Below are 14,373 nucleotides of genomic sequence, written 5' to 3'. Positions count from 1 at the left end.
CTGCAGTGCCCCTGCCCCACCCTGGCTCCACCCCTGCCCCCCAGGTCCTGTGAAACTGCGCCCCTCCCCTTCCTGGGGTGGCAGGCCAGACTGCTCCCCTGCAGCGGGACCCCAGTTCCCCTCTGAGTTGCCCAGAGCTGCAGACACAGGCCCAGCCGCGCCTTTCACACCCCACCCCGCCCTGTGTACCCCTCCCACAGCTGACACTGAGACACCGGTCCAGTTGGAAGGGGACAAGTGCTTTATTTGACTTTCATTTTCTGGGTGGTTGTGGAGGGAGCAGGGTGCAGCCCGACTGTGTCCAGGGCCCGGGTGCTCAGCGCTGAGAGAAGGCGGCCTGGAGGTCGCAGGCGGGGTCGCTGTGGCAGCCGTCTGTGAGGAGAAACGGGGGTCAGGGCCATCGTGGGGGCCGGTTCGGTCCTTGGGTCCTCAGTGGGGTCCCATGCCCCTGCCCCCCGACCCGGGTCCCCGAGCCCGCCCGGGGCCCGGGCCGCTCACCGGGGCTGCAGCAGATGCCGTTGGCGGCGCAGCGGCCCTCGTCCCCGCACGCCTTCTGGCCCGACTGGCAGGGCGACGGCAGGTAGGTCTCCTCCTGGCAGCGCAGCGCCTCGGCCGTGCCCAGGAAGCAGCCCAGCTCGTCCCCGCAGCAGATGCTGGGCCCGAAGCAGCGCCCTTTGCCCCCCGGGCCGCAGGGGAGACACTGGCGGGACAGCAGCGGGTGAGCAGCCCCGGGGCTGAGCCGGGGGCGCGGGGTCTGGGTCTTGTGGGTGGGGAGCGCGGTCCGGGGACCGCAGGAGGCTCGGCTCCTCCTGGCTCAGCTGGGGCCCCAAAGGCGGACCCGGGAGGTGAACCCACACTGAGGACCTGCCTTGGGTCCCGGGCTGCGGAGCTCAGCGCAGGTCGGCGAGGCCAAGGAAACAGCGGGGAGACCCTGTGCCTCGGGTCCCTGCCCCACCCCCATCCCCCGCGCCGAGGATGGAGGGGAGGGAGCTCACCTTGCGGACGTCGAAGTCCATGGTCGCCCTCTTGCCGCCCACGGGGCAGTTGGTGATGTAGCAGGCGGAGGTGAGCGCCAGCAGGCCGAGCAGGCAGCAGGCGAGGCTGGGGAGCGCCATGGCGCGGGCTCGGGGTCGGAGTTGGGCGTCCGTGGCTGGGTCTGGGATCCGGTGTTTTTAAGGCCGGGGCCGCGGGGCCGAGCGCTGCCTAAGAGGGCGGGCGAGTGTCTGGTCACGGCCGGGCGCTGCGGGTCAGGCCCTGTGCCCCCGGCGCGCCCTGTCATTTGCAGGGGCCGGTTGGGTGGTCACTGGGTTGGCTGATGCGGGCGTGGGGGGAAAGGGAGACCGTGCTGTGGGCTGGCTCTGTGGGAGAGAGACAGAGAGACAGAGGGAGAGAGACGCACAGACAGAAGAGGGGTGAGTGAGTGAGAAAAGGAGAGAGAGGTATATTATTTTTAATATTATTGGCTATATTCCCCTTGTAGTACTTTACCTCCCTAGGGCTATTGGTGACTATCAAAATCTGGTTTTAACCCCTGTACCTTTCCCCCAGGCCCCCTGCCCACTCCCTTGGAGACCACCAGACAGGTCTCTGTGTCTGGGAGCTGTTTCTCTTTTGCTTTTCGCTCGTTTTGCTCTTCAGATTCCACCTGTGAGCGAGGTCACACGGTGCTTGTCTGCCTGTGTCTGACTTGCTTTGCTCAGCACAGCTCCCTGTGGGCCCATGCACGCCCGTCCTGTGGGATTTCATTCCTTTTATGACCAAGTGACGTTCCCGTGTCCATGTGCACCCCAACTTTTTATCCACTCCTCTGTTGGGGGGCCCTCGGGCTGCTTCCATGTCTCAGCAATTGTGAACACGGCCGCAGTGAACGTGAGGTGCGTGTGTTCCCTTGAACTGGCGTTGGGTTTCCGTGGGTGCACGCCCAGAAGAGGGATCCCAGGGTCACAAGGCAGCTCCATTTTCAAGTGTTTGCTGACCCTCCACTGGTTTTCCGCAGTGGCTGCACGGGTCACCTTCCCACCATCAGTGCACTGCTCTGTCCCTTCGTGAGTGTCCTGAGGAACAGTGCTGAGTCGGTCGGTGTGTCAGTGTCCTTGAGGTAAGATGGGTAGGATACTGGCATTACCCTGCGAGATGGTGGTGGCAATTAATTAAGATGTCCATGTAAACCTGACTTCAGTGCTGGGGAGATAGTATTTGCTCAATGCGTGTTATGCTACAATTCTTATTCTTTTTTGTATTTGTTCCTTTTTCTGATGTTGTTGTTATTATTATTTTAGTGCAACTAAAGAGTGGCCTCAAACTGATACCACAGACTAAGACTCATGAGCCAAATGCAGGCAAACTGGGAAGGAACAGCTGTAGGCAAAGATCTACACTGCAGCTCCTCTAAACTCCAGCAGAGGGCAGTGGCATTCAGACAGTGACAGGGGCCCTGAAAATGTAAAAGGTAAGACTGGCAAATTTGACTCAAGCCCATCCCTTATTTGGGAATATGTTGTAAGACCCCTAGTGCATGGCTGAAACCTGGAAAGTACCAAACCCTACGTCTACTATGTTTTTTCATACACACACCCTTTTTCTCCTAAAGGAACACTTCATGGCTTCTCTTTGGCATGTCTGAATTGCTGGCATCACTACTCCTGGGCTTTGGGGCCATGGTTAAGCAAAATAGGGGCTCCCTGGACACAAGCTCTGTCACCAACTGACCAGCAGAGGGCAGCACACTCAGCATGGAGATGCGGGACAAAGGGACGGTGCGCGTCCCGGTGAGAGTGCAGCAGGTTGGCACGAGACTTTGTCACACTGCTCAGAAGAGCACACAGTTTAACACTTAGGAATTGCTTATTTCTGGAATTGTTCTTAAATATTCCTAGACTGTGGTTGACCATGTGTAACCGAAACCACGGAAAGCAACACCGAACATAAGGGGGGATTCTGCTGTATTCTATTGCACTAATTCATTTCATTCTTCTGTTGGGGACGTCGGGGTGTTTCCAGTTTGGGTCTCTTACAAACAGGGCCACCGTGCTCAGCATCCTGGACATGTCTTTTGATGCTCATGTGCTCGTGGGACTGGAGAGGAAGTGCTGGATCACATGAGATGTGTACGTTGAGCTCTAGTGATGCTGCCAGACAGCTTCCCAAGTGGTTGTACCAAACCACCCTGCCCAGCAGTGGACGGAGATGCCCATTGTTCTGTGTGCACGTGGGAAAGCCAGCCCTTCCAACATCAGCTGTTCTAGCGGGTGTGTATTTCATCATGGTTTTAATTTTAATTTCCAGTGTAACTAATAGGATAATTACCTTTTGTTTTCATTGCACGAATCTATAGTTTGTTTTGTGATTTTCTCCTGGCTCATTCATCTTTTTTTGTCAATAAAGATTTCATTTATTTTCAGCGAGAAGGAAAGAGGGAGAAAGAGGGATAGCAACATCGATGTGGGAGAGAAACATTCATCGGCTGCCATTCGCACCCCCCCACTGGGTGCCTGGCCCACATTCCAGGCACTGGCCTCGACCAGAAATCAATCAACAGCTGCACGGTTTGTGGGAGGACGCACAGCACACTGAGCCACACCTGACAGGGCTGTCTTTTTCTCTTTTGAATCCTCTCCTGAGGATATGTTTATTGGTTTTAGAGGGGAAGGACAAGAGAGACAGCTTGAGCAAGAACAATACTGATGTGAGAATCATCAGCCAGCTGCCTCCTGTATGCTCCCTGACCAGGGTTCAAATCCACGACCTTTGGGTGTAAGGGATGATGCTCCATCCAGGTGAGCCCATCTCCAGGGTCTTTCTGTTTTGTCTTTTTAAATTTATTTTCAGAGTTCACTTTATATGCCAACTATGAACCCTTTGCTGAGTATACATGCTGTGCTAACAAGAATGGTTTGGTGCACAGGGGTCTGGGAGAAGCACTAAGTGGTCACGGGCCTCCCGGGGCTGAAGTAGTCAGGAAGCCCATGAAGGTCCCCTTGTTCTGCGTGTCCAAAACTGCTCTCTCTGTGGAGAGTGGGCCCAACCTGACCCACCTCAGTATAGACCCCAGTTCTCCACCCAGTAGCCAGATCACCAGGTGAAGGAAGAACCCTGCCATAACATCGTATGTGTTACTATGAATCTCCCTCCTAGAATGTGTCAAGGGGTCTTGTGACCTGTGCAGCTGCAGTGGGGAAGCAGAAACACCCAGACCTGCCTGGAATAACTGGGGCCCAGTATCCCCGGGACCCAGAGTTCCATCTGGTCCACAGAGCAGAGCCAAAGCTCGTCAGGGGACGAGGAGGATGCAGGAGGAAACATCATTCCCCATAGAACATGTGTGTTGGAGAGTGGGAGATAAGTCCTATGAACGCACAGAGACTTGCATGTCCGTGAAACTTTTGAGTGTAATGTGGTGGGGCCTGCTGGGATATCCCATCAAATGAAAGGGAATTTTGACGCTGTCCTGGTAGGCAAAGCTAAATGTACAAAAACTCTTGACCCTCATAATTCCACCCAAGAGAAGTGATGCTTATGTCCATCAAAAGGGAATAGCCAAACCTGGAAACAACCAAGAGTCCTCCAGAGAATAGTGGATGAACACACAGCTGGATGGTGTGCATGACTGTGTTGCTTCCATAGTAATGACAGGACAGATTGTCTATCTCCCCCCAACAATGATGCCAAGATGTTATACTTTTTTTTTGCAGTTGCTTTGAGCTTTGAGAAAACTCAACATAAATACATCAAAAGAGCATGGAAGCCAACAGGTGAGCATGGTCAGAGGTGCTAATGGGGCTTTTGAGCAGGGCTCGGACCTCTACTTGGCTCCAGGCTGCTCTGACTTCCAGCCTCTGGGCTCCCGAGCTAGACAGGAGCCCCGTGGTTGGTAGGATGGTGACCTCTGCTGACTGGTCGGCTGCCTTGGGCAGGGGCCTCCTCAGGGAGCATGTCCCCAGGGGACAGGGAGGAAGACACCAGGGTGTGGTGCACACCAGGGGCGAGCGTGTGTTTTCGAATGAAGCACTGGGAAATGCAGCCGAGCTCATCCCGCCTCTCTTCGTGCTTGCCTGTGGTCGATCACCACGCTGTTCTTGGTCTTGACCGTGAGCTCCTTAGCGGAGAAGTGGTTGATGTCCAGGAAACAAGCCAACTGCTTGATCTCAGATATGCCCCTTCCGAGTTGCTGGCTGAGTGTGGCTGTAGGCCAACAGGTCTGGTGTGGGGGTAAGGGTAGGGAGCATCACCAGGGGCTGTGGTCTGAGGGCCCATGTACCCCAAGGACAGTGGTGGATCCACCACGAACACCCATCAGTCAGGCAGTGGGCCATTCCAAAGGCCCACTCAAAGAGGCAGCTGTGGACGCAGTACCGATCTGGAGATGGTCTCAGATAAGGCTCTGCAGGAGCCAGAAGAGCATGTGGGAGTGTCATCATGCTGGCTCAGGGAAAAAAGTCAACAGTTGCTATAGCAGACTTCCGGCCAAGATGGAAGTGTAGGTAGACACACTGTGCCTCCTCGCACAACCAAAGGAAGGACAACAACAAATTTAAAAACAAAAAACAACCAGAACTGACAGAAAATTGAACTCTATGGAGGTCTGACAATCCAGGAGTTAAATAAGAAACATTCTTCCAGACCCGTAGGATGGGAGGAGACAGGCAGCAGTGGTAAAGAGCGCTCAGGGTCAGGCAGCTGGCAGACTCAGCAGTCCCACATTTATGTGCAGATGGACCAGGAGGAACAACTGGGGAGAGAGACAGACTGAGAAACCCAGGGTTCCAGCACAGGGAAAGGAAACCTCAAACTCTTTGACTGAAAACACCTGTGGGTTAGAGGCAGTGGGATAAAGTCCCAGCCTTACAGAAGAGTTTGCTGGCGAGACCCATAGAGTCCTAGAACATACACAAACCCACCCACACCAGAGTAAGCACCAAAAGGGCCCAATTTGCTCATGGGTAGCAGGGGAAGTGACCAAAACTGGCTGAGAGATGAGCAGGGGGCATTGTTCCCTCTCTGACCGGTCTCCCACGTTCAGTGTCACAACACAGAGACCTGGGTTACCCTGCCCTGGTGAATACCTCAGGCTCTGCCCCTTACTATGGAACAGGTGAGCCCAAACAAACAAACAAAAAAATGGCCCAAATGAAAGAACAGATCAAAGCACCAGAAAAAATACAACTAAGTGACAAAGAGATTGCCAACCTATCAGATGCACAGTTCAAAACACTGGGTATCAGGATGCTCACAGAATTGGTTGAATATGGTCACAAAGTAGAGGAATAAATGAAGTGTATGAAAGGAGAAATAAAGCAAAATGTACAGAGAACCAGCAGTGACAGGAAGGAAACCGTGACTCAATTCAATGGTTTGGAGCAGAAAGAAGAAAGAAACAGTCAACCAGAACAGAATGAAGAAATAAGAATTGAAAAATATGAGGGGAGGCTTAGAAATCTCCAGGAAAACTTTAAACATTCCAACATCTGAATCATAGGGATGCCAGGAGGAGAAGACAAGAGCAAGAAATGGAAAACTTGTTTGAACAAATAATGGAGAACTTCCCCAATCTGGCCAAGGAAATAGACTTCCAGGAAGTCCAGGAAGCTCAGAGAGTCCCAAAGGGGTCGGACCCAAGGAGGCTCACACCAAGGCACATCATAATTCCATTACCTAAGATTAAAGATAAGGAGAGAATCTTAAAAGCAGCAAGAGAAAAGGAGACAGTTCCCTACAAAGGAGTTCCCATCAGACTGTCAGCTGATTTCTCAAAAGAGACCTTGCAGGCAAGAAGAGGCTGGAAAGAAGTACTCCCAGTCATGAAAGGCAAGGACCTATGTCCCATATAACCCTATCCAGCAAAGCTATCATTTAGAATGGAAGGGCAGATCAAGTGCTTCCCAGATGAGGTCAAGTTAAAGGAGTTTATCATCACCAAGCCCTTATTATATGAAATGTTAAAGGGACTTAACTAAGAAAAAGAAAATCAAAAATATGAACAATAAAATGACAACAAACTCACAACTATCAATGATTGGACCTAAAAAAAAAAAACCCCTAAGGAAACAGCTAGAACAGGAAGAGAATCACATAAATGGAGATCATGTGGAGAGATAGCAACAGGGGAGTGGAAGGGGGAGAGTATGGGGAAAGGAACAGGGAATAAGTAGCATAAATGGTAGATAGAAAATAGACAGGGGGAGGGTTAAGAATAGTATAGGAAATGGAGAAGCAAAAGAACTTATATGTATGACCCATGGACATGAACTAAAGGGGGAGAATGCAGGTAGGAGGCGCTATGCAGGGTGAGCGGAATAAAGGTGGAAAATGGGACAACTGTAATAGCATAATCAATAAAACACATTTAAAAAGAATATTTGCTTCCCTTTGTCCCTAGAAAGGAGATGCACTGCATTGGGTGCCTCTGCATTCGGAGCCCACTGGTCACATTTGAAGGTGCTGCTCTGACCATTTACCAGGACCAGAAGGGCAGGGGCTTTGAGGGTCATCCAGGGCAAGAGAACAAAAAGGAGAGCCCGCTGGAAGACAGGCAGCTCTGCTCTTCAGGCCTTATGACCCAGGGGGTCCTCTCCTGCTCACGGTGTCCAGAGGGGATCAGGATGCTGGGAGGAGCCCGTGGGATCGCACATCAGAAGTCCCAAGGGTTTTCAAGCAAAGCCAGAATGCTCTTTGACACATCACTAGTGCCTTTTGAAAATACCTCTTTCCCTATCCCCCAGCCCTGCCAGAGACTGTGCATCAGATAGATTATTCTGTAGAATAAACCGCCCCCAACCTTACTGCTCTGAGACAATTAATTCTTAGTACTGCTCATGAGACTAGGGGCCAGCTGGATGGTCCTCTGCTCGTGGTTGGGCTCATTCATGCATGTGTGGTCAGCTGTGGGACAGATAAGCTGTTCAGGCAAATGGACTCTTCCTGAGCTCATGCTCCTTCCTTAACTCACAACTGTGATAGAAATAGCGTGTCTTAAGTATCCAGTTGACCAACGAGCTAAAATATGGAGTCCAGTTTTCAGACGGCTCCTATCCCGAGGACAGATGGCTGCGGTGTTCCCGTCCTATGTGTGCGCAGCCCTAAAGGACGGTGAGGAGATGAATTCTCCAACTGGATATGCCTGAGATACTGTATCACAGCCACTTCCCCTGGAGTGAGAGAACCTTAGAGATGGACAAGTGGCTAATGATTTGGTGGGGAATAAAGGACCGGGGACTTGGCAGGAACATGTTTAGGGGATGCTGACACCGGGGCATGTGGAAGAGTAGGAGGGTGGACCTACAGTCAGAGATTATTTGTGTCCCTTTGGAAGCTCACCCGAAAGACCTGCTGCACCAGGTGGGTGACCAGACATCCTCTATCCCCTCCGCTCCAATCCCTGCCCTTTGGACTGTTGAACAAAGTGGCAGAGACGGAGGCTGTGCGTGGACTCCACAACAGGGACTTCACCTGACCCAGGCTGACCTGGCTACCACCACTGCTGAGAGCCCAACCCTCCAATAGCAGAGACCAAAGGTGGGCACTGTTGTCTGGGGCCCAGCCAGCCACTGCTCATGGTCACAGAAACACTGAATGCCTCACACAGCACGAAGGACATCCCGCCAAACTGCCAGGATCAAGGGGCTCCCTCTCAGGGGAAAGATGGAGGCAGTGGGTTCCCTGGTCTTTCTGGGCACCACCCATCAGGAGCAGCGGCCTCAGGACCACCCAGGCAGCCTGTGGAAGGCTGAGTGAGGGGCCAGCTCACAGGTCTCATGGGTGCATTATGTCATAAATCTGCACCTGGTGCTGGAGCAACTCCCCAGGATGGTGGAGACAGCAGTTGGCCGCAGAAAAGAAAAATAATCCTTCAACAGTCCCGAAAGCCTAGCTGAAGTGAGATACTGCTGGCCGGGTATGGTGACACTCTTCGTAGCTGTGAGGTTTTCACGGGCACTGCCCAGCCTCTCTGGCACGAGGACAGAGAAGGCGGCTGCAGCATGGGAATCCGAGGATGTGTGGGACAGCTTCCTGCAGCGTCTCCAAGTCCTCTCAGCCCCACTGTCCCTGCAGCCACTGCTGGGGCACCCGTCCACAGGGTTTCAGCTGGCTCCACACCAGGACCATAGGGAGCGCTTCCCCTGGAGTGCAGGTGGTGTGGCTCCCCTCTTAAAAAGTTGATCAGACACTCATCATATGACTCAGCTGTCCTCCTAGGTCACCACCCAAGAGAAATGAAAACATATGGCCGTGCACAGACTTGTACATAAGTATTCATGGCAAGGTTCCGATCAGAGCCAAATTGGAAGCAATTAAATGTTCATCAGCCGCTGGACGGATGACAGCATGTGCTCCCTGCCTGGACTACATCTCAGCAATACAGACACATGACCTGCTGACACCCGCAGTCACTGGGGGCGACCTGCAAACACCTGGGAGGTGAGAGAGGCCAGATGCGGGACAGAACGTGCTGCACGGGGGCATTTCCGGGGCGTTTCCAGAGAAGGTGGATCCAGAGCAGCGGTTCCCTGGGGCAGCGGGTGGGAGCCGGCGGCAATGGCCCCGGGGCGTGAGGGGCGTGTTTCCCCAGATAACAGTGCTCTAAACCTGGATTGCGGGTGGCCACACAACTGTTTACTAAAAGCCTGAAAGTGTGCACTTTCAGGTGGTGAATTTTATGGTGGGTAGGTTATACCTTATCGAAATTGTTTCAGTGAAAAAGTTCAACGTTCATGTCAGCCATGTTTGGCACAGCTGACCACTTGCCCCTCCTGCCCTCACTCCCTGCTCTTCTTTCCTCTGACCTTACAGGCCAAGCCCTGGTCCTCTTCCCATCTCTGTTCCCCCAGTCATCTCACCCCCGCCTGTGCCCTCACACATTGGTACTGATGGTTCCCAAACTCATGTATCCCCCTCCTGGCCCTCTCACCTGCATTTCGGGCTCCTACCCAAATGCTTGGGCAAAGTCACCTTCGGGTATGTGCCGGGCATCTCAAGTGTCTGATGTCCTCCCTGATCTCTTGCCCTTCCCGGCCCAAATCCATCCATGCTACCCTCAGAGTCCTCATCCCAGCAGGTGGTGGCTCCATCCTTCCCACTGCCCAGGCCAAAAGCCTGGGACTCATCTCTCCCTCCTCTTTTCTCTCCTACCCATATCCAGCCTATCAGCAACCCCAATGGTCCTTGCAAAGTTTGGGATCACTTGTCCCCACAGGCCCCCCACCACCTCGGTGCAGCCGCCAGTCTCCTGGGCTCAGGGAAAGAATCAGCCCAGTTGCCTCGGGACTGCAGCTCTGGGAGACCCAGAGCAGGGGGCCCAGCTAGCCTTGCCCCGACCCACAGACAGTGCTGCAGGGTGAGTGGGTATTTACTAAATTGACTAATTTGTGGTGATCAATCACACAGCAAGAGAAAATGTGTCTGCCCTCAGATATCCACATGACTTCTTCCCTCACCTCCTTCAAGCGTCAGGAGTCATCTGGACTAGAGGCCAACACTGAGCACCCTGGGGAGATTGTGACGTGCCCCACCCTTCTCTCCATAGCACTCAGTGCCTCCTGACCTGGTGAAATAGCTTTCTATTTAATGCTGCCCCTTTTAGCCCTCAGTATCTCAGGCCCTGGTTCTCTGGGGTTTCCAAGCCTCTGTGCTGGGCCCTCAGTGCATCTTCAGATGGGCAGTGTGGAGCAGAGGAGGGCAGGGCGGCCCTGTGGGGGTCGTCATGCCATAGTCATCTATGTGCACGTGTTAACTCGGTGAGGTCGGTGTGCCCACAGGGCGGTGGGAGGCCTCTCTGGGGCCATGTCTAGTGTCAGACTGTGGGCCTTCCAGCCCAGCATGGTCCCAGCATGCCAACGAGCTGATCTGGCTGAAAAACAAGAATGGCTGCTGACTGGTGGTCCAGGGTGGCCCGACCAGGTCCTTGTTGTGGGAGAGCTCACACCAGAGGCTGGGGGGCAAACAGGCCTGTGACCTGATGGCCTCAGCACCCTCCTCTGGAAGAGTCAACAAGTGTGCCTGACTGGCTGGGGCTGTGTCCCAGGCTCCTCTCCCTGGGTTCACATCAGGGACGGTTCTGGTTGGGTGTGTTTGTTCCGTCATTGGCCTGGTCTCATCCATTCCTTTGCTATTGGGTTCCCCAGGAACCAGACTGAGATGGAGTTGAAGGAAGAGGATGGTTATCCCAGAGGGCTCTGGGGACCCTCACTGGCAGAAAGGAGGGGGTGGACACAGGATTGGGCAGAGGCAGAGCCCATATGCTGGCCCCAGAGTTGTCCAGTGCTGTGTGGAAACGGCCCATCATGGGTTGTGGGCCACCTGGGAAGGGGTGGCTATGGCCCAGGTGATTTTCTGGAGCCGAGGTGGACCCTGGACCAAAGACCATTCTGCTGACCACACTCCCAACGTGGGTGACAAGTCCCTTCTTCAGTGGCATCCAGGCTGCGCATCACCCTGTCCGGGACCCGGCCCCCGCCCCTCCACTGAGGCATCCGTCTTCCTCTTTGGTTCCATCCGTGTCAGTTTCAGATGCGGTAAACATGCACAACGACAGCCCATTCTTGACTTCGTACCACGGAGACGTGAGCTTACAAAGGAAACAGAGCTTGTTTATATTCAGGTTCAAAAATTAAAGCCAATCTGTGACCCTCACCAACGTGCTACTTGACAGCACTAGATGACAGGATCTAGTGGCAGGTGCAGGGAGCGCCCTGGGCACAGAGTGCAGGTAGAGACCTTTGCCGCAGCCCCAGTGGGACAGGAGGGCACCTGGCATTTGCAGGTGTGACAAAGCCCCAGGTACTGCAAACTCCCCTGGGGTCTGTTCCTCCCTGGTAGTTGAAGGAAAGGCTGAATTGGGGTGGGAAGTTAGAGAAAAATAAAGGTCTCTTCCTATGCACGTTCCAGGTGCCCAGAAAGTAAACACTGGTGTGGGCCAGCGGGGAGGGGTACCAGGAAATCGGGGTTCCAGAACAGGCCTTCTGAGCAGAGTGGACAAGGCAGCATGAGAGGGGAGCAGAGGACGGTGGGGGAGTCCTGCCTAGTCCTGCCACAGCCTCTGCAGGCCTGCAGGCTCCCAGGGCCCTCCTGCTCCCCCCCCCCCCCCGGGGTACTGGGAGTGGAGTCCCAGTGTCCTCCGTTGGGCCGCAGCTCCATTCTCTCTCTCCCCTCCCCACTCCCCCTGCTAGACAGGGAGTCTGTGTGTCTGTCTCTCTCTCCCACAGAGCCAGCCCACAGCACGGTCTCCCTTTCCCCCCACGCCCGCATCAGCCAACCCAGTGACCTCCACCCAACCGGCCCCTGCAAATGACAGGGCGCGCCGGGGGCACAGGGCCTGACCCGCAGCGCCCGGCCGTGACCAGACACTCGCCCGCCCTCTTAGGCAGCGCTCGGCCCCGCGGCCCCGGCCTTAAAAACACCGGATCCCAGACCCAGCCACGGACGCCCAACTCGGACCCCGAGCCCGCGCCATGGCGCTCCCCAGCCTCGCCTGCTGCCTGCTCGGCCTGCTGGCGCTCACCTCCGCCTGCTACATCACCAACTGCCCCGTGGGCGGCAAGAGGGCGACCATGGACTTCGACGTCCGCAAGGTGAGCTCCCTCCCCTCCATCCTCTGCGCGGGGGCGGGGACCCGAGGCACAGGGTCTCCCCGCTGTTTCCTTGGCCCCGCCGACCTGCGCTGAGCTCCGCAGCCGCCAGGCCCAGGGCCCAAGGCAGATCCTCAGTGTGGGTTCACCTCCCGGGTTCGCCTTTGGGGCCCCAGCTGAGCCAGGAGGAGCCGAGCCTCCTGCGGTCCCCGGACCGCGCTCCCCACCCACAAGACCCAGACCCCGCGCCCCCGGCTCAGCCCCGGGGCTGCTCACCCGCTGCTGTCCCGCCAGTGTCTCCCCTGCGGCCCGGGGGGCAAAGGGCGCTGCTTCGGGCCCAGCATCTGCTGCGGGGACGAGCTGGGCTGCTTCCTGGGCACGGCCGAGGCGCTGCGCTGCCAGGAGGAGACCTACCTGCCGTCGCCCTGCCAGTCGGGCCAGAAGGCGTGCGGGGACGAGGGCCGCTGCGCCGCCAACGGCATCTGCTGCAGCCCCGGTGAGCTGGGCCCGGGCCAAGGGGCGGGCTCGGGGACCCGGGTGGGGGGCAGGGGCAGGGGACAGCACCGAGGACCCAAGGACCGAACCGGCCCCCACGATGGCCCTGACTCCCGTCTCTCCTCACAGACGGCTGCCACAGCGACCCCGCCTGTGACCCCCAGGCCGCCTTCCCCCAGCACTGAGCACCCGGGCCCTGGACACAGTCGGGCTGCACCCTGCTCCCTCCACAACCACCCAGAAAATGAAAGTCAAATAAAGCACTTGCCCCCTTCCAACTGGACGGGTGTCTCAGTGTCAGCTGTGGGAGGGGTACACGGGGCGGGGTGGGGGGTGAAAGGAGCGGCTGGGCCTGTGTCTGCAGCTCTGGGCAACTCAGAGGGGAACAGGGGTCCCGCTGCAGGGGAGCAGTCTGGCCTGCCACCCCAGGGAGGGGAGGGGGCGCCATTTCGCTAGATCGCAGCGGGCAGGGGTGGAGCCAGGGTGGGGCAGGGGCGGTGTGGGGGTGGAGAAAGTCAGGGCACGTGAGAGAGATGGAAGCAGCTTGCAGCTCTCCCCTCCAAACAGAGCAGGGACCTACAGCAGGCAGGACTTGAGAGGAACCATCAGAGGTCCCGAGACAGGGTCCTTCGGGCTACAAAGAGGGCCTCCCAGGCCAGCAGTGGACAGGGAAGAACCTCCTGACTTGTGGAAGGACGCTGGAGTCACACCTGAGGGCTGGGGCCAGGACTCCCCCACCCCCCACAGCTGAAGGGCCTTCATGGTCCCCAGGAGCTGGGGGCTCAGGCCACAGGAGGGCCCTGCTGCTCAGAAGATGTGGCCGAGCTGGGGCCCCGTGAACCAGGGGTTGCTGAGCACCCAGGGACACAGAAATGACCCCAGACACAAAAAGCACCAACCAACAGGGAGAACTTCACATACTTCTCCTCTATTCCTGCACCGAAGTCCCTTTGGGGAATCAATAAAAGCCCAACCCCTCTCCCTGGGAACTCGCCCCAGGCTCTGGGCCCGCCACTCTAGATGGCCCGAGCCCAGAGGACACAGGAGCACGGCGGGACTTCTCAGTGATGGGAAAGGTCACCTCTGGGGCTTTGTCACTCTGGGGGACTGCAGAGCCCACCCCACCCCACCCTGCAGCCTGTGGACCTCACGGCTACAGCAGAAAGGGACATACACACCGAGGAGGACTGTAGGAGTGTCCCTATGCAGATTTGAAAAACAGACGCAGCTCCGCCGGGGCGCTGGCCGTCTCGGGTGGGGCGGTGAGGGGAGGAGCGTGAGGCTCTTCCGGGTGCTGGTCCTGCTCTGTGTCTTGACC

The 14,373-nt window shown here is 56.1% G+C and overlaps 2 protein-coding genes across 2 annotated transcripts; one reads left to right on the top strand and one right to left on the bottom strand.

Moving 5' to 3' along the window:
• Positions 1-283: 283 nt before the first annotated feature.
• Positions 284-1,282, bottom strand: LOC114506432 (oxytocin-neurophysin 1). The gene is made up of 3 exons (XM_028524155.2): positions 996-1,282; positions 499-700; positions 284-372 (listed from the first exon to the last, which is right to left on the bottom strand). Exons 1-3 carry the CDS (start codon positions 1,113-1,115, stop codon positions 317-319), a joined length of 378 nt encoding a protein of 125 aa, XP_028379956.1. The 5' UTR covers positions 1,116-1,282; the 3' UTR covers positions 284-316.
• Positions 1,283-12,239: 10,957 nt separating this feature from the next.
• Positions 12,240-13,240, top strand: LOC114506431 (oxytocin-neurophysin 1). The gene is made up of 3 exons (XM_028524154.2): positions 12,240-12,563; positions 12,855-13,056; positions 13,185-13,240. The coding sequence occupies exons 1-3, from the start codon at positions 12,444-12,446 to the stop codon at positions 13,238-13,240; spliced, it is 378 nt and encodes a 125-aa protein (XP_028379955.1). The 5' UTR covers positions 12,240-12,443.
• Positions 13,241-14,373: the final 1,133 nt, after the last annotated feature.

Source organism: Phyllostomus discolor, chromosome 9, assembly GCF_004126475.2.
Source record: "Phyllostomus discolor isolate MPI-MPIP mPhyDis1 chromosome 9, mPhyDis1.pri.v3, whole genome shotgun sequence".
Lineage (NCBI taxonomy): Eukaryota > Metazoa > Chordata > Mammalia > Chiroptera > Phyllostomidae > Phyllostomus > Phyllostomus discolor.
Note: the sequence above shows the minus strand (reverse complement) of the source record. Positions and strands in the feature narration are given on the sequence as shown.

Bases quoted from the DNA above. Each gene is read 5' to 3' on its own strand.
- LOC114506432 (XM_028524155.2), bottom strand. From the start codon at position 1,115: ATGGCGCTCCCCAGCCTCGCCTGCTGCCTGCTCGGCCTGCTGGCGCTC. The intron at 701-995 runs GTGAGCTCCCTC...CTGTCCCGCCAG, and splicing joins TGGACTTCGACGTCCGCAAG to TGTCTCCCCTGCGGCCCGGG. The intron at 373-498 runs GTGAGCGGCCCG...TTCTCCTCACAG, and splicing joins CGGCATCTGCTGCAGCCCCG to ACGGCTGCCACAGCGACCCC.
- LOC114506431 (XM_028524154.2), top strand. From the start codon at position 12,444: ATGGCGCTCCCCAGCCTCGCCTGCTGCCTGCTCGGCCTGCTGGCGCTC. The intron at 12,564-12,854 runs GTGAGCTCCCTC...CTGTCCCGCCAG, and splicing joins TGGACTTCGACGTCCGCAAG to TGTCTCCCCTGCGGCCCGGG. The intron at 13,057-13,184 runs GTGAGCTGGGCC...CTCTCCTCACAG, and splicing joins CGGCATCTGCTGCAGCCCCG to ACGGCTGCCACAGCGACCCC.